Consider the following 27,743-nt stretch of genomic DNA (forward strand, 5'->3'; position numbering starts at 1 on the left):
TATTTCAAACATAACTAACGACTAGAATGGAAATTACTTGCAAGCAGAAATTGACCAAGCACCACTTGCAAGCAGAAATTGGCCAAGCACCATTTCTAAAGAAATGGAATGAAAAAGGAAGACATATAGGCGCCAAACTTTGGGTAGCAGGTGTACAGGCTCACCCCGAAACTTTTGCACTGCATTAATTAGCAAATAGTGGAATCAAAATTTAATATTTATTTCAAAAGAATGCGCATGAAATAAAAGGAACAATTCAAATGGATTTTTTTACCTTTTTTCTTTGTAAATATTGTATGTTTGCACTCATTCATATTGATTTGTTTTAATTGTGTCTTATTTAATAGAAAAATTTAAAGTACTAAGTAGAAAATTCATTAGGGTGCTGTTGTAGCTATGTAAAGCTGCCCTTGCCACTAGAAGATAAAAAAATTACATTCGTTGCAACTTAAAAGCGGGCACGAGGTTTTCAGGTGTATGAAACATAACACCTGTGTTTTAAGGACTGTTGTTGCCCTACAATGCGAGGATAAATAAGTTACATTCAACTCAAACATGGATGAAGTATTAAGAATATTACACAACCCTAATGAAGTTCAGGAGATTGTCACAGCATGTAATGCAGCTATCAGGTTATTATTGTGTTTAGAAACTAATATAGGTGCCTGTTTAATGTATGTATAGTGGGGTCAAGATGGTAGCACCCTGGGTGTTGGGGTAATAGTCCTACACACCAGGTCTCAGGTGTGCCTCACTGAAGACCTCACTCTTATAGAATAAAATCTCTATTATTGAGTGTCTATAAACTGCCACAGTGGGGTCTAGATGGTAGCACCCTGGGTGTTGGGATAATATACCTACATCCCAGGTCTCAGGTGTGCCTCACTTAAGACCTCACCCTTATAGAATAGAATCTATATTATTAAGTGTCCATAAACTGCCACAGTGGGGTTTAGATGGTAGCACCCTGGGTGTTGGGGTAATAGACTTACATCCCAGGTCTCAGGTGTGCCTCACTGAAGACCTCACCCTTATAGAATAAAATCTCTATTATTGAGTGTCTATAAACTGCCACAGTGGGGTCTAGATGGTAGCACCCTGGGTGTTGGGATAATAGACCTACATCCCAGGTCTCAGGTGTGCCTCACTTAAGACCTCACCCTTATAGAATAGAATCTATATTATTAAGTGTCCATAAACTGCCACAGTGGGGTTTAGATGGTAGCACCCTGGGTGTTGGGGTAATAGACCTACATCCCAGGTCTCAGGTGTGCCTCACTTAAGACCTCACCCTTATAGAATAGAATCTTTATTATTGAGTGTCTATAAACTGCCTCAGTGGGGTCTGGATGGTAGCACCCTGGGTGTTGGGGTAATAGACCTACATCTCAAGTAGAATCTCTATTATTGAGTGTCTGTTAAATATTAATCCCTAACTTACCTACAGCATTATTCAAGACACGGCAAAAAGGTTGAAAAATCCTTCAAGGAAAAACTCAAAGAGGTAATAATAGCTTAATATAAACAATTTCACAGATCTTTTTACACACAAGACACAGCCCACACTTCTAGCATGTCTAACTAAAGGCTTTATTGTATTTGTAAATTGAGCCACAAAAAATAACATGTATATATAAAGATATATTTATATTATTACTTTTAGGTGTGTGTTGGGACCTGAGATTTTATACTAGCCTATAAAATGAAACATAGTTTTCTCCGCTATCATATTTTGTTGTGTACAAACCTATATAAACATGTTGGCAATGGTATAGATTTGACGAGCACCAAACAGCCAATTGCTTCATGGTCGTCTTTCTTTCAAACTTCTCCAACCAACCGATCATCATCTCAATCACCGACGCATTCGTTCAACTGGTCAACGCATTTCCTAAGCTTAAGTCTAAGATTGGAGAAAAAGGTTTGTGGGTCGTTTATAGGTGCCTATCGTTTGAAAAATCATGGGTGTTCTTTAGGCTATGTATCCATGTTATTACTTTTATTTCGTTCGTTATTCCTAATTTTCCTGCTGCTATCCGTATTATGCACATAGTGTATCATATCTGATCTTGGTAACGTTTCAATTGCTCCTAATGTGTTTAACTAAACTTGGTCGACACTTTATGTTTTTACAAAGTTTCAACAAAGTCCTTATATTTAGTCAATCTTTTATTAATATTTCAGGTTTATTCTTTAACTTGATGGAACTAAGCCAACAAAACCAAAGTCAACCTGACAACTCCTTCCTCCTGTGTGCTCTACAACTGGCTGTAGCTTTAACTGAGGGTTGTACCAGCAATCTTAAGTATTGCATGGAAGCCGGCATCATTAGTTTGGTGCCTTTAACTTTTCAGGTGAGTTGTGTGTGGATATGCAGACTTTGTCACATCATGTAGTCCAGCGCCGTAGCACAGTTGGTTAGCACCTCTCTCTAACCCAGAGGTAATGGGTTCAAGGCTCCTCGCTGTTATCATTGTTGGCGTATGTGTCCTTGGGCAAGACACTTAACAATGATTGGCTTTGATTGCTCTAACCCAGTGGTCACTAATGGGTTGTCTAAACTAAACTATCAGCCATAAAGAAAGCTACATATGTGGTAACTTGTAAGCAGGCACGAGGTGTATGAAACAGAACACCCGTGTTATAACGACTATTGTTTTCCGGTCACGCGAGGATAAAGTAAGTTACATTGATTCATCTATATTTATTAATACCTATTGTTAACGTTCACTTTTATATACAGACATCCAGCAGCAGCAAGAACGAAGTAAATCTTTGCATTCAACTTTTGGCAATTCTTCTTACTGAACCCAATGGTAAGAAGCTTAATGAGGTTTCTATGTTTTCCTCTTGCAAATTTCTAAACTTATTATTCTGATCTTACTGCTTACTGCTTTATATTCTATATAAGTTCCTTTAGCAAGGCATGCCAGGAGACCTGAGATTAAGGCATGAGTTGTAATGATTATAAATTGGTGATGAATGAATAGGCTATAGCGTAGTGTGGTTGTTGTAAATAGTTATATGTATAACGTATTCGAAACTAAATTCTACAAACCTAGAAAAAAACATCATTTTTTTAATGCTAATTGTCACCTAAAAGATAATTGTAAAAATTGTAAAATTGTAAATAAAATAAAATATTTGAATGATATTTTTGTTCCAGACTCCATTCAAGAAGACGATATTGACAAATACAGGAACATCTGGTTGAACCAAATATGCCACGACAAAGTAGATGGGAACCCAATATCTGGTTGTATATTGGATGCTATGAACAGGTTCCTATTAGATGGGGTGGAACTACAGCTTAATGGAATCAGAGTGTTGATGGAGTTTGTTAATTTGGGTGAGTGTGGGGTGTTATACATGGGTGAGGTTGTATACCAAGGCCTGCCATGGGACCTGGGGTTTAGTTCAGAGTTGGCCTATTACCCCAACATTGTATATGCACATTCTGTTCCATTTGGGTGATGTCCTACAGTGAGGCATGTCATGGAACCTAAGATTTAGGCCAGAGTTGGCCTATTAATTCAATACCACATAACTTCATTCTGTTTTATATTGGTAAGGTCCTTATTCTTGTCCAAGAGCACATTCCCTCAATAGCAGCATTGTACCCAGCACTGTCTTCTTTAAGTCCCGAATATAACTTCCTCTCGTTTTCCAAACATTTTTAATGTCCCACTAACATTAGATGGCAGCATGGAGCAGTTACGAGACCACGGCACATTAGACACGACGTTGCACGCATGTTGTCAATACGAGGATGATGTTTCTATGTTAGAACATGGTTTCCAACTTATGAGGATTCTTATGCTGTGTGTTACGTAAGTTATGATATTTCTATGTTTGTTAAATGGTTTGTCTATGTTTGTAATGATGATGTTTCTCAATGTTGTGTGTTACGTAAGTTGAATGTTGTTTCTATCAAAGTAAATTGAACACCAATTTGTGTCCAAAAATAACACAGTAGGTATAGGGAAAATTCATGTTTTTCGGTAAATTAAAGGGAAACTTGGATGATCATGTATGTATGTATGTAACTTACTTTATCCTCGCGTGGCCGGAAAACGACAGTCGTTATAACACGGGTGTTCATACTCCTCGTGCCAGCTTACGAGTTACCATGTATGTAAAAGTTACCATGTAATCATACAAAACAAAACATAACCCAACAAGTTAGCTTAAGCACATTGCGAAAGTTTTTGCTCGCTACTCGTGGTTTCTATTAGTTTGTTTTATCGTGTCTCTATGTTAGTTAAAAATAGATTAATTACTTGCTATTTTAAACCTTGACCGTTTAAATCCATTAAGTGTGTAAAATATAGCTTAATGCTGATTTAGTTGATAATGTATCAGTTAATATGAACTTATGATTCACTCGTACATTGAAAACATATGTTACTAACAATTATATTGTATAATATTACATGCCATTGTTAAGAACAATTGGCATTGTTACGTCACTAGTGTATATTATCCTTTGTATTATGAGCTAACAATGGTAGTTACAAAACCAAAAGTAAATAGTCTGTGGTCCAATTTAACACTGAGTGTTTACCTAAAAGTTTGTATGTTTGCTTGATGTACTGACTTATTTTCCCTGCTTGCATGCTACATGTTACTACTGGTACTAGGCTAATAGCACCCACAGACTATTTTAGAGTAAAAATAAAAATTGCTGGATTAATTGTTACTACTAAGCCCACCTCCATAAATTTTCATTTTTAACCTAATTCATGTAGTTTGTAGTAAAATTGAATTAGAAAATGTTCGTGCACAAACTATGACTGCTACCTAAGCTAATAGCCCACAAACTCTCTTTTATACCAGTGTTTGGTATTTTCCAGTAAAACTGAAATTTAATACTAGCACTTACTGTTACCACAAAGCTAAGGGTTCCATAAACTTTTTATTTTTTAACTTAATTTGTGATTTTTAATAAAAAAATTGTTACAACCAAAACTAATGTTTAAAACGACTACTAAGCCCAAACAAACTTTTCAAACTATTTTTTATTTTCCAGTGAAACTGAAATAGAGCCTCGATTGGAGACGATGTTCCATCTTATATCGTCAACATTGGAGAAACATCTAAATTCGTCCTCTGTGATGGAACAATTAGTGCTTGTGTTGATGGTATGTAACTACAATGGATTGCATTTAATTATTTAGTTTAATTAAACAGTATAAGAAGAATTTATTTCGATTTACCATCGCGTGATGGGGCAACGACAGTCGTTATAACACAAGTGTTTTATTTCATACACCTCATGCCCGCTTACAAGTTACCCCGAATGTAACTTTGTGGATGATTAATTTTTGGATTTCTTTTGACTTTTTAAAGTATAGCTGGCAATTTATGCATCCCTTTAGTGAGGACTAGGTTGGAACAATTGTTGTTAAGTGTCTTGCCCAAGGACATATATGCCCACAACCCACAACGATAGCATCTCTGGCCTAAATCACAAGTCGCATGTCATGCTTCACTGTAGGACCTCACTTATATAGAATAGAGTATAATATTAATTAAGCTATTAAATTAAAGAGGTAGAATGGAAGGTTTATTATATAGATTTAATAAATACTATAACAGAAGATATACACTATAAGGCCCTATAGTCACCACATACACAATGAATCACCCACTTCTTATTTCTACCCCATATACTCACAGCACTGCCTGCTCTAATGTAACAAGATAGCATTCAACACCCAACCAAGATACTGTGTACATAGCAAAAATTGTCAGCCGTACTTTATAAAAAATGTTCCCTAAAAAAAAATAATCACCTACAAAGGTAGCTGGTAACTTGTAAGCAGGCACGAGGTGTATGAAACTAAAGCGAAAAGATGGGAAGTAACAATAAAACAACAGTCGTTATAATACGAATGTTCTAAAACAGCTATAATACGAATGTTCTAAAACATTCTCAATACACCTACAGCACTGCCTCAACATATCTCTCCCACCCCCTACTACACAACTACCCTCGCGATTATTCCATTCTATTATTTGTTATTTCTATGCGAGCAGTGAACCACAGACACTGGAAAGTTTATGCCGTTGTTTGGTTTCTATTCTCACTAATGTTGATGGCCCCACCAGGTGATATTATTATTAACATATTATTTCTATGTTAGAAAGCTTGATAAGATTATAACTACAAAAAGTTTCAGTAAACAAAGCTAAAAAGTTGTAAATTTTCGGTAGTCTGATATGGATACTAGTAGTAAAAATTATTTCTATTTTGCAAAAGTGATGATGTCATGTATAGTAAGTTGGGGGGGAAGATGGGACACCTTTTCATTCTATTTTCTCGTCCCATTAAGTAGTTAACAAAGAATATTCAAAAAATGTTAAAACCATAACCTCACAACTCCCATAGACCGTTGTCAATTGTTTAAAACACGATCAGGATATTTGGATATTACGTGCTGAGATTGTTTCGTCTTCCCCCACCCTACTATATACAACTTATGCAATTTCAACAGGAACCAAATGTTAATAGAAGCCACAAGAAACAGTGATATTAATTTCATGATGTGTTTGATTTACTATGGAGCTAATATCAACTGTACTGTGGATGGGGAAACCCCTTTGTTGATATCATGCAAGAATAGAAATACAACGCAGGTAAAATGCTGTTGGTTTGGTTTGGTATTGCTGGCACGAATATTGAAATGTCTGCCTTCTAACATGCAGTTTTTGTGTTGAAGTTGAATGACATAAAAAAAAAAAAAATCCCCAAAAAATAATCACCCACAAAGTAACATACATGGTAACTCGTAAGCTGGCACGAGGTGCTAAACCCGTGTGATAACGACTGTTGTTTTCCGGCCACGCGAGGATAAAGTAAGTTACATTCATTCATTCATTCGTTATATAACATGACATAATTTTTAATTATCTCTTTGAAACGAGAGCGAAGAGCGTGTTATTTAAAGAACAAAGAGAAGGGAATCGACAGTAAAACGACAGTAGTTCTATTTGTATTCTATTCTGTATGGGTGAGGTCTGTGAGGACCTGGGATTTAGGCCAGACTTGGCCCATTACCCCAACACCCTTGTACGTCCGGAAGTGACGTGCTTGCGGTAGTGAAGTTCTTGTTATCATGTTCCGACTCTTCCGACCAAGTCCCGTTTTCTGTCCCGATTCTTGACCCGTATATATAGGACTCCATCTGCAGACTATTTCTGCGAAAACGACAGTAGTTAAAACACGCTATGGATAAAAAGTATCAATGTGGAAAAGAGTGTCAATTAAAAAGCGTGGCCACAAACCCATAAAAACCTCCTGACTGTGCCACTACCTGTGTTGATAAAAAGGTTTTTCAATTATTTCATCCCCATTTCCAGGTAGTCCGTTTAATCACCATGGTAACCCATCTACATGAGATGGGATTATGGAGAATGAGAATCGAAAATATGACGGAAAGTTTGAAAACTGCAGCTCATAATGAAGACCAGGTTATAATAGAGGCTTTGCTATGGTAAGAACAATGTTATAACTGTATGTATCTTGTTTATATGCTATTGCTGCTATGTAGGTTATAGGTTTGAAAGAAATCTTCTGGCATTTTTTTACAAATCACAAAAAAAATGACTTCTCACGTTGAGCGCTGTCCACTTTTTTAAATGTATGACTTGAATGAATGTTTCATACACCTTGTGCTGGCTTACAAGTTGCTACGTATGTAACTTATACACTTTTTTGCAACTTTATGTTTAATTAATTTTTACCACACTTTTGTGGCATAAAAAATTATCAATAAAAATTAATCAAAACTTTTAAATCCCAGGTACCTAGTGTACAGGGATAGGAATAAGACAGCAGAATGGAGCAGGCTGGGGTTGGAGACGTTGCCTTTATCTTGGTTGGATAATTGTTTACTACAGGTAGGTTGCATAATTGGAGTTAGCGACAGTATGATGCCTGCTGGGTAGTTATGTAATCCTTGGTTAACTGGATACCAGTTAGGCGAGCTAAACTTATGGACGGTTTATTATAATGCAACATAGCGGTAGTACATAGAATGGAATAAAATACGTGGTTAATGAAATGTTAATCGTGTTAGATGAGACAAGAGTGAGTGTTATATAAAGACCAGCTTGGTACTTGTAACACTCACTCTTGTCCCATCCAACACTGAGGATGGTTAAAGTTAATTAACTGACACATTGATATTCATTCTTTTTAATCTTTTTAGACCAACAATGAAATCACAAACACAAATGCTTTGATCCAAATAAAGAATTCGTTCTGCTTCAAAATTGCAGAAGAAATTTACAAAAGAAAACCAAAAGCAGGTTTGTGAACGTTTAAGTGGCAATCAGGGATAATTTACATGTTTTAGTAACTAAATCCTTGTAACAATAATTCAATTAAATCTACACAACTTGTGTTGCAGAACCAAATGAATGCAACCATGAGAACATAGAACAAATACCAAGGTAAGATTCAAATAATTAATTATATTTTAATTGAAAATGCAACTTGTAATTGCTTTTAACAATACACACACAATTGCAATTTCTGTGGTGCTACAACCCATTAGTGACAGTTGAACCAATATTACCTAAGTGACCAAATAAGCAAATATGCATGCTCCAATTAGTTTTCAGCATCGAACCAGGTATCCTTCGGTTCTGATACAAAGGCTTAACCACTGAGTCACTGCGCCAAACAAACTTACTGCTAATAGTCTTGCCAAAATAAAAGCTTCTTAACTTTTTGGATAACCATTAGCTTGTACCCACTTTATTCCAATGTTATTTTATTACACAGTTACCCGATCTCCCAGTTATTAACCTTGTTACGCTCCCAAACTTTGAGAGATGAATCTACAGAACTTGGTTGGTAAGTTACATAGAAACATTATATAAGAAAATTAGTTATTTAAAATACCTTGCTTGTGAATAAATCAATTTAAATTATTTATCCTCGATTGGCCGGGAAACGATAGTCATCATAACAACGGTGTTCTTTTTAAAAACCACAGTGCTATGATACAGGACTTAAACAAAAATTGTGTAATGTTAACCGTAAGCGTGTTTTTTAGCAAATGTTGCTATATAATGTAACTAATGTAATGTAACTTTATCCTCGCGTGGCCGCAAAACGACAGTCGTTATAACACAGGTTTTTATACACCTCGTGCCAGCTTAGGAGGTACCATGTATGTTACTTTATGGGTGATTGTTTTTTTGTGTTTTCGTTTTAAATATTCTAAATCTTCGCTACCGTGATCAAAGACACTAATACAGTTATTATTCTCCCAAAAATTAAAATCGTTATTAAACTTAGTGACCTAGACGGGGAGGAAATAACTGAAGTGTGCCTCCAGTGTCGGAACTTGCTTCCATATCGTGAAATGTTGAAACTTTCATTTGACGAGGAAAACATGACAGAAGATAGAAATCATATAAATGAGAAGAAATGCACTTGCAAGCGTTCGACTTTGTATGGGGTTGCTATTGGGCCTATTGAGGTAAAGGGGGTAAGGTGGTTGAATTAGAATATTGGGGGTAATGGAAATACTATGGTATGAACTAAATTCCATATATAGCATACCTCGTTGTACGACCGCTATTCTATATGAGTGAAGTCCCACAGTGAGGCATACCATGGGATCTGGGATTTAGGCCAGAGTTGGTCCATTACCCCAACATTGTATATGTACATTCTATTCTATATGGGTGAGGTCCTACAGTGAGGCATGCCATGGGATCTGCGGTTTAGGCCAGAGTTGGTTCATTACCCCAACATTGTATATGCACATTCCGTTCTATATGGGTGAGGTCCTACAGTGAGGCATGCCATTGGACCAGGGGTTTAGGCCAGAGTTGGCCCATTACTCAAACACCCAGAATGCTACAACCCATTAGTGACCACTGGGTTGGAACAATGCCTAAGTCTCTTATGGAAATAGTAGCAGTTTTGAGCCTTGAACCCGGTAACCTCTGGTCGGAGGTGAGTGTCTAACCACTGTAGCCCTTCATGGTTTGGTGATATTAAACTTTCACTTCAGGAGATCCATCTTTCCCACAACCGTCTCGTATCCATTGACGGTTTCGTTAAATTATCCAGAGATAAGATATCTATGCTGACGCAATCAGTCAAGCGAATCAATCTACTAAATAATCAACTTAGGGAGTTCCCCTTCGATCTTAGCCAGGTAACATAGAAATCACATAAGTTTTATATGATCTTATTTATAATATTTTATATGATCTTTATAGTATTTAAATAAGATTCTTAACAGTATCCGAAATATTATTTGTTTAAAAAGTATATTAAAAACAAATTTTATTTCTCATATCTAAAAATAATAAAAAATAATGAAAAACCCAATTGTTTAATAAAAACAAGCGTCATTATGCCACTCAGTACATTATCTTAATGGTAATTAATAAACATCTCCATTTTTGATCCCACTTTGACTTCAAATGGTCCCAGGTGTTTTTGAACCTTGTTGATTTGAATTTATCCAAGAACAAGTTGGCGAATTTTCCTTTTTCCGTTTTATTTTCGTGCTCGTCACTCCGAACACTCGATGTCAGTAACAACAATATCAATGATGACATCATAGACGCTAATTTCTCAACCATAGAAATCTTAAATATTGAAAACTCGATGGTGAGTTAATAGCTTCATATCATCTTACGGTGTTTTTTCCCTTTTTTGGCTGAATATTTTATTTAATACCTAACGCTAGTGGTGATAATTAGTAGTTGGGCCATAGCCATTTAGGTTTTAAAAACAATAAAAGGGTGTTGTGACTGTACCACTTCTTAAATCGGCGCCTACACACAGACTTCAGATGAGCTTTCCCACCACGAGCACCAACTTACAACATTAAAGTTAAACGATAACAAATTATCCAACTTTCCACAATGGATATTCATGTTACTACCATGCTTGCAGTATCTGGATTTGAAAAGGAATTCGATTCAAAAGTTAAAGTTTACAGGTTTGATGGTTGTTTAATCTTTGGATGAATAAATATAACTTATTTATCCTGGCATGGCGGGCAATGACAGTCGTTACAACATGGGTGTTCTGTTTCATACACCTCGTGCCCACTTACTAGTTACCACTTGTGTAACTTCCAGGGTTGTATCATGTAAGACTGACTGGACTAGTGGCCACCGCTGGGTGGGGCATTGTCTTTAACCGGGTTTTACAACTTATGTTAACTGTCAAAAAACATATGTGGAACACATTAAATTTAATCAAATTTTAATAAACTGTTTAACATAGAAACATTATATTTTCATAGAAACAACAAATAAACCATTGAGGCAACTCAACCATCTAAACATCAATGGAAACCAGATTTATGTTCTACCTTCAAGTTTTCTTCAAACTTTTCCGTCAATACAACATCTGGATGTTTCACAAGTATGTAATTTCTATGGTTGTGTGATTTCTATGTTTTTAACTGTAAGCTTGTTTTATCAACTGTTGTTTTTTCGCTATATCCTGTCTTTTCGTTTAAAATATATTTAAATTTTCGCTACCGTAATCGAAGAGACAAATTTAAGGTTTTTATTTTATTGTGTTTTATTAGTTGGTATTTTTTTGTGATTTTTTCCCATATAACCCCCTAATCTCACTCACAGAATAAGCTGACTCATGCTGAAGAACAAACCACCAGTGATGTCACAACACTCAAATATGCTGACCTAAGCGAAAATTATTTGGAAAATTTCCCAGAATTTCTTGAACATCAGACCAGGCTTCAGGTATACTTGCATTACTTTTTGGACATTACAAAAATACGCAGGTTCTTAAATTGGGATTTAGACCGAGTTGGGCCTTTACCTCGAATATTAGTTAAACACACAATCCTGTGAAACAAAGACCGAAAATTCCAGTGTTTGCCTGCCTTTGCCGCAACCCCAGATTAGATACCTATGAATACTTAATATTATTTCTATTAAATTTTCAGACCCTAATTTTCTCCCAAAACAATCTAAGCGAGCGTTTTAGTTCCCTCGTGTGGTCAGCAAAACGGTTGTCGTGGTTAGATGTATCCCATAATAATGTGGTTGACGTAACCATGGCAATCAAGTCAATCAACAGCCAGTGGGCTTCTACTTTAAGAGTTCTTAAACTTTCAAACAATCAAATTACAGTGTTGCCGCCAGTTATTGGGAATCTTAACAAGCTTGAGGTAACACTGCTCTCATTTTGGCAAATTTTTTTTTGAACATTAAACTACCAAGAATGTAACTTTGTGGAGGACTGTTTTTTTGTATGGATGACAATTTGGACAACCCATTAGTGACCATAGGGTTGGAGCAATTGCCGTTAAGTGTCTTGCCCATTAAACTGTTCGCCCACAGTGCCAATTGCTTTGAGTATAGTAACAAAAAATCAGTTTAATTTTACAGAAATTAATTGTTCTTGTAACAGAAAAAAATAATAACAAAATGTACAGTCATCATAAAACACATTATTAATAAAACATACTTATAACTGTGTTTTTTTCTCATGTCATCTGATTTACCATTATATTTCATCTTAGATCCTTGATGTGAGTCACAACCAGCTTATCAACTTACCAAATGAACTGGGCCAGCTCTCATCTACTCTAACCCAACTTAGTATTGAAGGAAATCCACTTAACTTGGACTCTGCAATACTTAAAGGTGAAAAAATAAAGATGTCTCCAAGCCACTGGTCACTAAAGAGTTGTCTAATTTGTCAGCCATTCAATAAAAACAACCACCCACAAAATTACATACATGGTAACTCGTAAGCTGGCATGAGGTGTGTGAAACAGAAAATCTGTGTTATAATGACTGTTGTTTTCCGGCTATGCGAGGATAAATAAGTACTTACATTTAATTCACTTATCTCCACCCAGGTTCCACTCGTGACTTATGTGGTTTCCTTTTTGCTCGACTGAAACGATCGGTTCCAAACGTCAGAGTCAAACTGATGTTAATCGGAGATCCCAGGGCAGGGAAGACGACCCTCCTTCAATCCTTAATGCGAGGGAGGGGTCGTAAGCGTTCCGTGACAATCGGATCCTACTCGGTTGGCATCGGCGACAAGGAGCCACCGGTTTTAGCAACGGTTGGCGTGGACGTGAACGAGTGGAAACTTAAGCATGGAAACAAGTTTGTGTTTAGATTATTTAGTTATTGATAATAGCAAGATCTGGTCTGATCTATAATTCCTATGGTGTGTCTTTTGTGGGTAATTTATTTTTAATATTTTTTTAGTAAGCGCTGGCTTTTCAATTCATGATACTTCACGAGGTGTATGAAACATAAAACTTCTGTTATAACGACTGTCGTTGCCAGCCATGCGAGGATAAATAAGTTACATACGTGGTAACTTGTAAGCGGGAACGAGGTGTATTGAACAGAACACCCGTGTTATAACGACTGTTGTTGCCCCGCCATGCGAGGATAAACAAGTTACATATGTGGTAACTTGTAAGCAAGCACGAGCTGTGGGAAACATAAAGCTCCTGTTATAACGACTGCCGTTGCAAGCAAGTTACATTCGATACAATACAATATAGTTGGTTCAACTTTATCCAGGTTATACAGTGTAAGCGCTTGGGACTTTGCCGGCCAAGAAGATTTCTATGCAACTCATCCGTGCTTCTTATCGGAGCGTGCGATGTATGTCGCTGTATACGACGCTTCAAAGTCAGTTGAACAATTACGTACTTTGAAACCATGGTTGGCAGCCATACACGCGCGTGCATCTCATTGCCCTGTGTTGATTATTGGGACACATGCGGATCTCATTAATAAGTAAGCTGTTCAATTTTAGGGTAATAGTAAACTTTGGGGGTAATGGGCCAACTCTGCTCGAAATCCCTGACAAGGACCTCACCCATATATAATAGAAGTTTAAAAACTCTAGAAAGAAGTTAACTTCAAAAATAAATAAGTAGGTAGCCAACTTTGGGTGATGGGCCAACTCCTGTTGAAGTCTTTTGGTCTTAACTTATATAGAATGAAGTTAACAAAAATTCTGAGCCCGCTAATAACCCATTAAATCTTATTGATAAGTAAGTTCTGAACTTTGGGGTAAAAGGCCAAGCTGACATAATTCCCAGGTCCAATGGCAAGCCAAAAATATGTAGTCTAATAAAACATATATATAATAAAAACATTAAAAAAAAATTAAAATTTGTGAGCCTGTATTCAATGTTTTTTTTCTGTTACATATTATTACCCTCTTTCTCTTTCTGTTCCTCATTCCTCCCACTCCTTCTTATTTCTCTCACTCCTTCTCCCAGGGAGAACAAGCAAGACATGGTGAGGAGCTTGAATGAAGAGCTGAACATGATGTCCGGATGCAAGTGGTTTCCACAGGGAGCGAGGAAGAACAATTCCCTCCTCCATGAAGTCCTGGATGTGAGGGAGAGCGGGCAAGAGGTTACGAGAATAAAAGGGGTTATCTTTGATGTCATAACAGGTTATTATGATGTCATACTAAACTATTGTAACATCATATCAATTTTTATTGTGTTTATATTTTCTTAACTCAATGGTTCTCAAAATTTTTTTTTAGTTACTTCGCATTTTAAAAGCGTTTAATGGATTTTTTTGAATTTTTTTTTTTATTTTTTGAATCAAAAATAGAATATTATGTGATGCGTGCCCTAGTTTTCTTGAGTAAAAAATCGCGGAATATTGGGTTAAACTGTCACCAGCATTTTACTTTCAATGCTTTTTTATTACCAACAACATACTATATGTCGCGATTAAAATTATAAGAAACACCAGGGCGATGCGATCACAGTTTGGGAACTACTGGTTTAAATTGACTTCACAATTGTTTCTACAGAAGCCGTGGTGAAAGGGCACACTCTAGTGGGGAATATGGTGCCGTCAAGTTACGTAGAACTCCAGAACTTGTTAAAAATTGAAGCCGGAAAGAGAGAAAACTTTCCAGTGATTAGGTTGGTTGTAATGTGTGGTTGTTGTTGTGTTTGGAGAAGTTTATTGCTTCATTACCAAGGGTGCTGCCATCAAGACCCAACTGAGGCAGTTTATAGCCACTTTAGTTCAATGGGCTAACTCGTACCTAACTGTAGGAGTTCTCCCATTTATAATAGTATGGAGATGTGTCGAGGTAATAGCAAACTCTGACATATACTCAAGGTTCCCTGGTGTGACCAATACAGAACATGGATTTAGATACCTACTATCCAATGTTTTCATCATTTTGAAACCAAACTTTTCCCCAGTTTCACTGAACTTGCGGACATCGTACACGGTTGCCATAGCAACATTGGGTTCGAAAACGGAGCCGAACTCATGCTCGCTGTTCGTTATCTCCACCAGACGGGGGCGCTGTTGCATTTCAACGACCCGCGGTCGAGACTTTGTGATTATTTCTTCGTGAAGCCTTCGTGGTTGTGCCAGATGCTCGCACAGGTTTGTTGGGGGCGCGAATATGATGTTGTTTGCAGCAATTCAATTGTTTTTTTTTGTCACTACTATGATATTTTGGCGTTAATGTGCTTTTCAAAAATTATACCTGTTTTCCACACACTGCAATAGCGATAAGTCACTCAAGTTCCCACCCACAAAGTTTGTAATACTTCAAAATTTTTTTCGCTAAAACTAATAACAAAAACAACGGATTGTAGGATGGAGTAAGATGGGACACTTTTAGCACTTAACATCCAAATAACCTGACCGTGTTTTAAACAATTAACAACGGTCTATGGTAGTCGTGAGGATACGGTTTTATAATTTTTTGAATTTTCTTTGTTTACTACTAAATGGTACGAGAAATTATAATGAAAAGGTGTCGCATCTTACCCCATCCTACTGTATATACACTAGTTATAATATCCCATCCTTACCTTCCAGATAGTCACAATGAAAGAACACAAATCGTACAAGCTCCAACCCTTTGTGGACGAAAACGGAATTTTGAGCAAAAATCTTTTCTCCCAACATTTCTTAAAACAGGTGATTGTGATGTCACTTAATCCTCGTCGACAAGGACCTCACCAATATAGAATAAAAATGGCCACAAAAGGGTTTTTATATACATAGATATCCAAGAAATCTTACGTTACTGTTGCCTTTAAATACCCACATAGTTCAAATATGGTTTAGTACATAGAAATCAAATAAAATATTTTCGAAATATTATAATTGTAACTTTTTGAATACTCCGTTTACTCGAATCTGATTTTAACACATAGGAATAATAATTCCACCACAGGTTGGCAGTGAAGAGCACAAATCATTCCTCCCCAGATTATTTAGATTATTGGAACATTTTGAGGTAGTTTTATGGCAGGGTGGGGATTCGTACCTTGTACCCTCTCAACTACCAACTACTAAACCTTCAATAAATCTCCCAATAACAGAACCAAGCCATAAAGTTATAAGGTAAGCCTAGTTATGGGTATATATTTATATTTATTTTCAAAAACTTTTAGGTACTTTTTTAGTTTTAAAAAAATTTCTTTAAATTTATCATAATTTTTATGATTCAATTTTGTTGTACTTTTCAGATTTTTGCCTCCCAAACTTTTTTTTATCTTTAACAGGTTAAGATAACTTTTTTTATCTTAACCTGTTATTTGTTAATATTTAAACTTTTTTGTCAGATATTTTTCGATGGTGTACGTCCCTATGGGTTTCTGGTCTCGCTTGATTGGTCGATTGCTTGCGTTCGCCGACACCATATTAGGAGGTGTTGTTGTTAAAAAATCTGGTGCTAGATCCCATGAGAGCAAGGTACCTTGTATTGTAACCACATGGAAGGAGGGCATATACATGCAATGGGATAAACATGGCCACGAGACTCCATTCGTCCTTGCTCAGATGGGATCTAAGGAGTTTGATGAAACTATTGGAGGGAAAAATACGACGTCGTCAAAAGGGTATTAATTTTTGGTTGTTTTTATTTGGGGTAGTATTAATATTTGAGTGCAACAGCCCACTTTTTAACTGAGACTTTTTTCCACACCTTATGTTTTAACGACTGTTGTTTTACATTTGATTTCTTTCTCTTTAAATACCATGTTCTTCACTATCGTTTTCTAAAAGATAAATGGAAAATTAGGTAATGTTATTTCTCTGTTTTCGGAAATAGGCAAATTTTGGCTCAAATCATCATAGGTCCTTGTCGAGGTCCTCACCCATATAGAATATTTGTATGGCCAATGGTATATTTTAAACTCTTAATTTTGTGTAAAAATCGCAATTTTGTGAAAACAACAATAATAAAACATAAATGTTTCGTTGTTACATTTTTAATTTTTCCAGTTCCTCCTTAACATTCGAATACGTGAATTCTTCGTATTATGATGCAACAAAGGAAGGGATAGAAGTCATTGTTTCTCATCAAAGATGCGGAAAAGTGAGTTTGTTTGGAAACAATGACGATTGTTATCAGGCATGAGGTATATTAAGAAAAACAATGACAAAGTGCAAAAAGCGGGCTACTTCTATTTCTACTATGCTTCTTTTGCAGAGACTGACGATGTCATTTAGATAAAATATATATCATTATTATACAGTTGTTTGGACTTGATTTTTGTATATTATTACTTTTTCGTATCACCGGATTTTTACTTTATTCCCTTACTTTGATTTTATGTAGCTCGCTTCAATGTAAAGGTGGAAGTACATTAAGTTAACACAAGCTTAATTACCCACAGGTATTACTGGGTCAGTTGGTCGACCACATCAGTAGTTTGATGCAGGAATGGTACCCAGGGTTGCTGGATATCGACCCCAGGGGCTGCTCGTTGTTCCAGCAGTTCGCCCCATGCCCAGGGTGTGTACGGGGGCTGGGGAGTTCCCCTGAAGCGGGAAAGGAAGATACAGAAAAGTCTGTTCATGCGTTTTGCATTAATAACGTGGCTGAATCTATAACGTGAGTTAAAAGTTTGAATTTTTTTGATATTTTTAAAGTAGAGGTTTAAAGCTATATTCCAAGTGTGCTTCACTGAAAAGACCCTTATAGAATAGAATCTTTATTATTGAGTTTCTATAAACTGCCTCAGTGGGGTCTAGATGGTAGCACCCTGGGTGTTGAGGTAATATACCTACATCCCAGGTCTCAGATGTGCCTCACTGAAAACCTTACCTTTATAGAATAGAATCTCTATTATTGAATGTCTATAAACTGCCTCAGTGGGGTCTAGATGGTAGCACCCTGGGTGTTGAGGTAATATACCTACACCCCAGGTCTCAGGTGTACCTCACTGAAGACCTCACCCTTAGAAAACTGAAGACCTCACCCTTAGAAATATAGAATATACCGTAATCAGCCACTACAATTTCCACACAAACACAGATCCCATGGACGTACCAGACATATATCTGTCAATAGTAATTATGAGATAACTATAAAGGATAACCAAGTAATGGTTCAATGTCCAAACCATGATCATCTCGTCAATTCTTCTTCATTTGCCCCAGAGATTAATCTAGATGGTGAGTGGTGTCTGTTAGAAATGAATAAAGACTGGCATAGCTGACATGTCTATTTATTACAAACTTATGCTTGTGGCAGAATCACATTTTTAAGATACCATGATACCAATAACATGTGTTATAGCAGGATCTAAATTTTGAAAATAAATAAGTTACATATGTGGTAACTTGTAAGCTGGCACAAGTTGTATGAAACAGAACACCCGTGATATAACGACTGTCGTTGCCCCGCCATGCGAGGATAAACAAGTTATATATGTGGTAACTTGTAAGCTGGCATGATGTGTATGAAACAGAACACCCATGTTATAACGGTTGTCGTTGTCCTGCCATGCGAGGATAAATAAGTTCCAAATGGGTAACTCGTAAGCTGGCACAAGGTGTATGAAACAGAACACCCGTGTTATAACGACTGTTGTTGCCCGCCATGCGAGGATAAATATGTTACATATGTGGTAACTCGTAAGCGGGCATGAGGTAAATGTAATAGAACATCTGTGTTATAATGACTGTTTTTTCCCGAGTACACAAGGATAAATAAGTTACATTAATGTATTTAACTTTAAACATCACCAGATTATGACGACTCTTTAAAGTTGGACGTTGGATTATTAACATTTGAAGCGAACACACAGTCACTGTTGGGGGACGGAGGGTTCGGGGCCGTGTACCAAGCTATCTATGATGGGAGAAATATCGCTGCAAAGACTTTTCATTTATCGGCGTCTACTCTGCCTTATATTATGCTGAGAAATGTGGGTTGTTGGGTTGTTTGTAGTTAAATTAACTTTAACCATCCTCAGTGTTAGATGAGACAAGATTGAGCGTTACAAGTACCAAGCTGGTCTTTATATAACACTAACTCTTGTCTCATCTAACACCGAGGATGGTGCAGTTTCAGTTAATCAACTTTAACCATCCTCAGTGTTAGATGAGACAAGAGTGAGTGTTACAAGTACCAAGCTGGTCTTTATATAACATTCACTCTTGTCACTTAGAAGTAAGAATTCTTACAAATAATACAATATCCCATATGCTCATATCTTTAGTTACAACATTCAAATGCACATTTTGAGATTCGATCATAATTGCATTTTTTATTAAGTTTTTATTCAGTTATTTTTTGTATTTAATTTCATAGGAATTGACAATGTTCAAAGTGTAGGCTCACAAACAATATTACAACTGTACATACCTCAATGCCTGTAGTTTGTGCGCGTATTATAGTGATGTTTGGTTAAAGAATCCACGAATGTACAATTCCTGTAAAATCAAACATTCGTTTAAATTTACTTGAATCAATGCAAATAATTTAACTTGTCATATCTACTTTTTTTGTAATTTTTTAATTTTTTTTTATAGGAATTGACAATTCTAGGTCAAAACCGTCACCCAAGTATCGTGTCACTTGTCGGCTTTGTGCCACCTGCCACGACAAGCATGTTACAACCCCTCCTTGGCATGGAATATGCGTCACTTGGTTCCCTCGGCAACCTGCTACGTGACATCACACGGCTGGATGCAAAAACGAGGAAAAAAGCGCTGAGTCGCCAACTACGACACAGGTTTTCATATTTTGCAGGGTTTATGTTTATTATAGGAAACATACAACATTATGCTCTAGTTGTATTACACCAGTGGTTTCAATCTGTGTTGTGGAGATATGGCTTGAATATGACCCAGGGATGCTAAAAAAGTTTTATTGATTAAAATAAAGTGTTTCACCAAAAAATGTTTAAAAATATTTTCCAGGATTTTATTCAAAATCGGCGATGGTTTAAGTTTCCTTCATTCTCATCACATCTGTTTTTTATGAAATAATGTGTACCACCAGTGGCGCAGCCAGGGGGGTTTAGAATGTCGCAACCCCCCCCCCCTTTTAAACCAAAAATAAAAAAATTAATTAAAAAAAATTAAAAAAAAAACAATTTTTGAAAATTTTTTGATGAAAACTCTCCCCTTATTTTTTTTTCTGGATGCGCCGCTGTGTACCACAGATGTTTACAAAACCACAAATGTTTAAGATTCCTCATAAACTCTCTATCAAAAATTTTATTTTAAGGATTTTATTCGAAATCGCTGATGGTTTAAGTTTCCTTCATTCTCGACACATCATCTATAGAGATCTTAAACCTGACAACGTTCTTCTCGTTTCGTTAAACCCTGACCACCCAACCGTGACCACCATAACCGACTACGGGATATCCACTCTAGCGTCACCTACTGGAATACCTGGAGCAAGTGGAAGCCCAGGTTATTCGGCTCCAGAAGTCGTGACTTTGAAAGTGGAAGGTAAATTACACATTTTCTTTTTATCGATTTTTTTTTTTACTTTCTGTTTTACACTTTTGAGTTTTCTTAAGGGTTAAACTTAATATCTTAAAACGTAATATCTTTTAAAGTGGAAGGTGGGTATTGTAGTAAAGTTATGACTGTATGCCAATAGTCATGTGTTTCATATTTATTGTTAAGAAAGTTTTTTTCGTTACTTTGCAAGATTTTTTTTTAGTATTTAGCACAGTATTTGAAATGAATTTGTGTTTAATATTCTTTTTCATTTAACCATACGCACTTATAAAAAAAGTCTTTATTTTTAAATATTAAATTCAGTATTAATGATGCAATGAGTTTGCTTTAATATTAATGACATCACAATCCCCATTCCCAGGCAACAAGCGCGACATTGAGTTGTTCCCGTACTCGGTGAAGTGCGACATTTACTCGTTCGGGTTACTGATGCATGAAGTCGCGGTCGGTCGATCCCCGTGGGTTGATTACGTCAGCGAGGAACGGGTATCACAGATGGGGACTTCCCTCATGCCAAGCTTGCCTGATGAAATAGTAATGCAGGTGAAGGTTGTTTAAAAGTTAGTTAAATTTTTATTATAAATGAATGTAACTTACTTTATCCTCGCGTGGCCGGAAAACAACAGTCGTTATCACACGGGTTTAACACCTCGTGCCAGCTTACGAGTTACCATGTATGTTACTTATTTATCCTCACGTGGCCGGAAAACAAGAGTCGTTATCACACAGGTTTAAGACCTCGTGCCAGCTTACGAGTTACCTGTATGTTACTTTGTGGGTGATTATTTTTTGGGGATTTTTTCTTTTTTTTTATGCATGGCTGATAATTTGGACAACCCATTAGTGACCACTGGGTTGGAGAATTATTTTTACAGTTTTTGGTAGTTGGGGTAAGATGGTTAGTGTGGGATAAGATGATTAGTGCACCTAAGTCCCAAATAAACACTTAACTAATAATTATTGAAATAGTTCATATTGATGAAAATAAGGGCGATATTTTCCCTAGCATTAATATTTCGCCCGATTAATATTATAATTAAAATAGGTTTTAAATCCATCTTCTCCATTTAGGGGATTCTCCCTTCTCCGATATCGAGTTACTCTGGCTCCCTTGTGTGGCCGTACGCACAACAATTAGTAACGGAATGTTTACGAAGAAATCCTGACACTCGGCCGTCATCTGATCAACTTAAACAAGTTTTCTCAAACATTCAATCGTGTGCGCTAAAGTAAGTGCTTGGTGGGGTGGCTATATTGGTGTAACGCTTTCGAATTTTACATAAAAACTTGGGTGACATTGTTATAATGTAGTAATAGAATAGTCTAAAACTGCCTCAGTCTAGATGGTAGCACCCTGGGTGTTGGGGTAATAGACCTACATCCCAGGTCTCAGGTGTGCCTCACTGAAGACCTCACCCTTATAGAATAGAATCTCTATTATTAAGTGTCTATAAACTGCCTCAGTGGGGTCTAGATGGTAGCACCCTGGGTGTTGGGGTAATAGACCTACATCCCAGGTCTCAGGTGTACCTCACTGAAGACCTCACCCTTATAGAATAGAATCTCTATTATTAAGTGTCTATAAACTGCCTCAGTGGGGTCTAGATGGTAGCACCCTGGGTGTTGGGGTAATATACCTACATCCCAGCCCCAGGTCTCAGGTGTGCCTCACTAATGACCTTACCCTAATGCATTTATTTGTAATTGCTACTTTTGCATTGGCATCTTATATAAAACAAATATGATATGTTTCAGGATGGTCCATTCCTTGCACAAGCCTTTTGTTTCATGCACGGTTACTACAGGTGCGTTATAATGATATATGTCTTATTGTGTTATGTGTATGGGTATTAAGAAATTGGACATGCGTTCTGCACCGTGGCAAAGTGGTTAGCATGCCTGCCTCTAACCAGAGGTAATGGGTTTAAGGTTCGACGCTGCTACCATTGTGGGCGTATGATTTCTTGGGCAAGATGCTGAACGGCAATTGCTCCAACCCAGTGGTCACTTATGGGTTGTCCAAATTATCGGCCATACATGAAAACAATCACCCACCAAAGTTACATACGTGGTAACTCGTAACCGGACACGAGATGTATGAAACAGAACACCTGTGTTATAACGACTGTCGTTTCATCAATTCAATCATCCATAAGAAAGATTTAATATTTGTAACTTCACTTACAATATAGGATCAAGTAGAAGCAACAATTTGTATGATGACAACTTGCTTGAGGTAGGCGGTTGTTTTACCACTTTTTTTTAATATGTCAATTTTATTTTCAAATTTTTTAACACCTTTATGATGTTCCAGATATTTTACGTTGAAACCACCCCATCAAGTGGTAAATCTAGTTCCACAATCCATAGAAACACTATAAACGTCGATCGAGGAAAAGTCTTGAGTGAAAAAGTCGAAACTGAATTTTCAACGAATGTTATTTCTATGGTTGTTGTACCTGGCCACATGGTGGGACTAGAGAGCAACCCAATATTTGTGGGGGCAACCAAAGAGGTATTTATGTTGAAGTCAATATCATAATATAATAATAATAATAACTTTTATTTGTCTCTTCGATTACGGTAGCGAAGATTTAAATATTTTAAACGAAAAGACAGGATATAGCGACGAAACAACAGTTGTTAAAACACACTTACAGTTAAAAACATATTTACATTTTGTTGGAAGAAAATAAGCAAGGTCGCTACACCTAGCGAACATACGAGCCATTTATTTTAATTGAGTTAAAATTCTAATAGAAATAAAAGTGTGCGTAATGACACAATCCGTACAATGGGGGGAGTCGGTTACTATGGTAGTATATCTTATTCAAATTACCATTATTTTAAAAGAACAATTAACAACGCTCTTTTAGAGTTGTGAGGCTACGATTAAATAATTCTGTAAATATTCTTTATTTGCTACTAAATTATGAAAATACATTTGAACAAATCCTATTATATGTTGTCATTTAATTGAAAAAACAAACAAAAAGGCTGTTTTATGTTGAAAACAATATGGTTATGTAATATATATTTCCTAATCGAGTTTTACCCACCATCACTTTTTATTTTAATCTCTAAATATTCTTCAAAAAATACTGAATGGGGTGATGGAGCAGAATGAAAATCATTTTACTAAAACCTGTTTTGTTGTTTTTTATTTACATGTATTATTAAAGTTCATATTTTATGAAATACCCATGATCATGACATCCCACAGGGTGAAATTCTAGTTTGTTCCAATGATTCTGTCATAAAGAAGAAACCGCTGAAGCATGCAATCACATGTTTAATGTTACATCAACCGTATCAAGGTATTTACATTTCTTTTTTATGGTTTTTCTATGGCCTCACAGAAAATAATGGAGTAATGGTACAGAATTATTAGGAAAAAACAATTTCCAGAACTACATTTGTGTTTGTAATAACAAAATTTTTTTTTTTTAAATCCAGAATTTTTAGGGAAAAATAATTTTTAAATACGGAAGCTTCATGGTTTGAAACCATAAATTCAAATTAATAAATTTATTTCTTTATATTTTCAGGGAAAATGGGATCCCCTGTTTTTCTATTGGTTGGCACAGCTGAAGCTTCTGTTGTTGTTTATTCCATTAAGCAGGTACCGTGTGATAAAGTATATAAAGTTTACTTCAGTGGGAATAGGAACACTTTATTACTTGTAACCAAACACCGGCTGTCTCTAAAATACGCACGAACAGCTCGAACAGCACGAACGGTGTCCCCAAGATACGTGCGCATTTTAGAGACTTGTTAGAGCTGTATGCGGTGTTCGCGCGTGTTTAAGAGATGCCGCATACACCCCACGTAACCTCAACAAAATATTAAAATTTCATTTGTCAATTTAATCTCTTCTGTGTTTCACTTATTCTATTCTACTAGGAAGGGGTTCAGGCACGCCCATATACCTGGTGCCATTACCTGTCAATCAAACACAACCTGTCAATCAAGCTCAACCTGTTAATCAAACTCAACATGTCAATCAAACTCACCTATCAATCAAACACAACCTGTCAATCAAACCCCTTTACATCCACAGTTTTTAAACCCGAAGGACCCTCACCCCCTCCATGAATCAAACACCACCTGTCAATCATATTCACCTGTCAATCAAACCCCTTTACATTCACAGTTACTAAACCCGAAGGACCCTCACCCCCTCCATGAATTAAACCTCGCCCAACTGACCAAGCTATCTCCGGTTTCTTCCATCGTTTCATCGAGGAATGAAATTGTTTTTGTCGCATGCGCGAACCAAGTTGTGTCGTTGGCCGTATCAGCTTCAGGTATAAATAAACGTGTTTTTTTTGCACCCTCTTGCTGCTTGTATGAATGGATGTAATTTGATTTATTCCCATATGGCCAGAAACCGTTATAACACGTGTGTTCTGTTTCATACACCTCGTTACGAGTTACCAAGTATGTAACTTTGTAGATGACTATTTTTTGTAGGGAATTTTTCATATTTTTATATAGCTGATAATTTGTACATTAATAACCACTGGGTTGGAACAGTTTTGTTAAGTGCCTTGCCCAAGGACACATACAACCACAATGGTAGGGTCCGACCCTTGTATAAAATTTTATGAACATTTTATTACTTTTTTAATAATTTAAGTTAACCACAATTAAGTTATTTTAGTTGTTATTTTTTTACAATTTATCATTTTTTCTTTTCCAGGCCAACCCACCATTCAAGCTACCAAGGTAGTCGGCCATATGAATTCCATAGAAATGTCATATCTCGCACTCGGACGTAACAACTTGTATGCTGCAACACTAGGTGGCAGTATAGTATACTGGCCACTAGGTGGGGGAATGTCGAAAACGAGTTTCGATTTCAAGAAAGTCGTGTCACAGGTGTCATTGTGATGTCATAATTGGAATAATTATAATGAACTTAGCTCTAATAACATTAGGTTTTGTTTAACTTTTTAGGGAAAATAATTCAAAATCCACATCAACCTAAAACTATAGCATTTAAAATGTTTTCTTGGAAAAAAAGATGTTAAGTTGAAGTTTTATTTTAATTTTAGATTTCTGTAGTTTTATATCAATTTAGTTTTATTTTACTTCAATTTACCTTAAATTAAAGTTAGATTTTCGTTGGTTGCCTTATTTTATCTACTAAGACATCACAGCTAATCATAACTATGACATCACAGATGGTTGATTGTGATCCTGCAATAATGATTGTGACATCATTATTCGTTGATAATCTCCGAGCCTCACTTTGGGTTGGAACATCCACAGGTCATGTAATCGTGTTCGCTGAACCGTCACGACCCGATGACATCATAATACCCACCACTGTCCTACATCGACATATGGGATCTGTTTATAATATACAAATATGCAAAAGTGAGTAGGGGTTGGGGTAATTTAGTTCCATGGCATGTCTCACTGTAGGACCTCACCCATATAGAATAGAATGTGCATATACAATGTTGGGGTAATGGGCCAACTCTGGCCTAAATCCCAGGTCCCATGGAATGCCTCACTGCAGGACCTCACCCATATAGAATAGAACGTGCATGTACAATGTTGGGGTAATGGGTCAACTCGGACCTAATTCTCAGGACCCATGGCATGCCTCACTGTAGGACCTTACCCATAGAGAATAGAATGTGCATATACAATGTTGGGGTAATAGGCCAACTCTGGACTAAATCTCAGGTCCCATGGCGTGCCTCACTGCAGGACCTCACCCATATAGAATAGAATGTGCATATACAATGTTGGGGTAATGGGTCAACTCGGACCTAAATCGCAGGTCCCATGGCGTGCCTCACTGTAGGACCTCACTCATATAGAATAGAATGTGCATATACAATGTTGGGGTGATGGGCCAACACTCGCCTAAATCCCAGGTCCCATTACATGTCTCACTGTAGGACCTCACCCATATAGAATAGAATGTGCATATACAATGTTGGGGAAATGGGCCAAATCCGTTCTAAATCTCAGGTTTCATGTCATGCTTCACTGTAGGACCTCACCCATGGAATAAAATGTTTTGAAACCCAGTTTTTATATTTAAATTGCTACCAAATATTTAAGACGTCTGTAACACATACAAAGTCAAGCAGTTTTGAGCTTGAAAAAAACAAGATGGGTGAACAGAGGGGTAACTTATTCAAGTCCTACTATAGTAACATTTTTTTATTTAAACAGACCCTTTAGATGATTGTGATGTCATAATATGTTGCGGAACCGGCATTCGACCAATTGCAGAAGATTGGGAAAATCATAGAAATAAAAAATCAGAAATTGTAAGATAACTAAAAAAATCAGCTAAAACTAAAAAAAAAATTTAAAAAAAAATAAAAAAATCAGAAATTGTAAGATTACCTCTGTTCATTGTTTAAAAACAAAACTAATATGACTATTATGAAATGTTTTTTAACTGTTACGTCATGTTTAGTATGAATAAATGGACCATTTTGTAAGAATGTTCTCATTATACCGTTTTGTTAACGTCAATGTTCTACCAGTGTTTTCCCGGAGAACTAATTCTTGTATTAAACATTTGATTTATTCAAAAGTTAAATTAAAATCCCATGAGAACTAACTATTTATTTATTTTATTATATTATACAGAAATCTACAGGAAATTTCAACGCGGATGTTATATACAACACGACGAGTTATGTCACAATTTGGGTTCCTGAGGTTTTGGAACTAACTCAATCCTTGAAAAATGCTATTAAGAAGAGAAATGATTTATGATGATGCTTGTTGTTGTTGTAATTATCATAATTTTTTTATTATTTTTTTTGAAAACAATACCAAAAATCATGTTATTTGAAAAACAAAACAACATTTGTTAAAACACGCTGTGCGTAAAAAGTGTGGAAAAGATAAAATGTCAAAAAAATAATCGCTGTCCAGCCAGCTTTTTATTTTACACTGAATGAACAATTGTATTAAAACTTTACGTGAAAAACTGTGATTTTATATTAACAAAA

The 27,743-nt window shown here is 36.3% G+C and overlaps 1 protein-coding gene and 1 long non-coding RNA gene across 5 annotated transcripts; one reads left to right on the forward strand and one right to left on the reverse strand.

Moving 5' to 3' along the window:
- Positions 1-351: 351 nt before the first annotated feature.
- Positions 352-27,613, forward strand: LOC101243223 (leucine-rich repeat serine/threonine-protein kinase 2). Of its 4 annotated transcripts, none has more exons than XM_018812653.2 (49): positions 352-632; positions 1,448-1,504; positions 1,776-1,921; positions 2,185-2,354; positions 2,744-2,816; positions 3,167-3,349; positions 3,698-3,830; positions 5,030-5,141; positions 5,951-6,111; positions 6,498-6,639; positions 7,363-7,496; positions 7,806-7,902; positions 8,214-8,313; positions 8,415-8,457; positions 8,792-8,863; positions 9,311-9,494; positions 10,035-10,181; positions 10,463-10,642; positions 10,820-10,976; positions 11,286-11,407; positions 11,629-11,751; positions 11,958-12,182; positions 12,537-12,660; positions 12,879-13,134; positions 13,564-13,782; positions 14,274-14,452; positions 14,825-14,939; positions 15,228-15,417; positions 15,859-15,960; positions 16,220-16,389; positions 16,611-16,886; positions 17,272-17,365; positions 17,667-17,884; positions 18,308-18,447; positions 19,024-19,202; positions 19,810-20,012; positions 20,510-20,739; positions 21,116-21,297; positions 21,826-21,983; positions 22,510-22,559; positions 22,947-22,990; positions 23,069-23,269; positions 23,978-24,071; positions 24,303-24,376; positions 24,908-25,061; positions 25,457-25,635; positions 25,941-26,136; positions 26,950-27,047; positions 27,376-27,613. In XM_018812653.2, exons 1-49 carry the CDS (start codon positions 556-558, stop codon positions 27,502-27,504), a joined length of 7,092 nt encoding a protein of 2,363 aa, XP_018668198.1. In that variant the 5' UTR covers positions 352-555; the 3' UTR covers positions 27,505-27,613. The 4 variants fall into 4 exon arrangements, with proteins under 4 accessions (XP_018668198.1, XP_026690737.1, XP_026690738.1 ...); XM_026834936.1 differs by having other exon boundaries at positions 24,815-25,061; positions 27,376-27,607; XM_026834937.1 differs by lacking the exon at positions 10,463-10,642 and having other exon boundaries at positions 24,815-25,061; positions 27,376-27,607.
- LOC113474333 lies at positions 6,996-8,767 on the reverse strand. Its single transcript, XR_003395998.1, has 2 exons — positions 8,583-8,767; positions 6,996-7,200 (listed from the first exon to the last, which is right to left on the reverse strand). It is a non-coding gene; the product is annotated as an uncharacterized LOC113474333 (long non-coding RNA).
- Positions 27,614-27,743: the final 130 nt, after the last annotated feature.

Source organism: Ciona intestinalis, chromosome 7, assembly GCF_000224145.3.
Source record: "Ciona intestinalis chromosome 7, KH, whole genome shotgun sequence".
NCBI classification, from domain to species: Eukaryota; Metazoa; Chordata; class Ascidiacea; order Phlebobranchia; family Cionidae; genus Ciona; species Ciona intestinalis.

Bases quoted from the DNA above. Each gene is read 5' to 3' on its own strand.
- LOC101243223 (XM_026834936.1), top strand. From the start codon at position 556: ATGGATGAAGTATTAAGAATATTACACAACCCTAATGAAGTTCAGGAG. The intron at 18,448-19,023 runs GTGAGTGGTGTC...AAACATCACCAG, and splicing joins CCCAGAGATTAATCTAGATG to ATTATGACGACTCTTTAAAG. The intron at 21,984-22,509 runs GTAAGTGCTTGG...GATATGTTTCAG, and splicing joins ATTCAATCGTGTGCGCTAAA to GATGGTCCATTCCTTGCACA.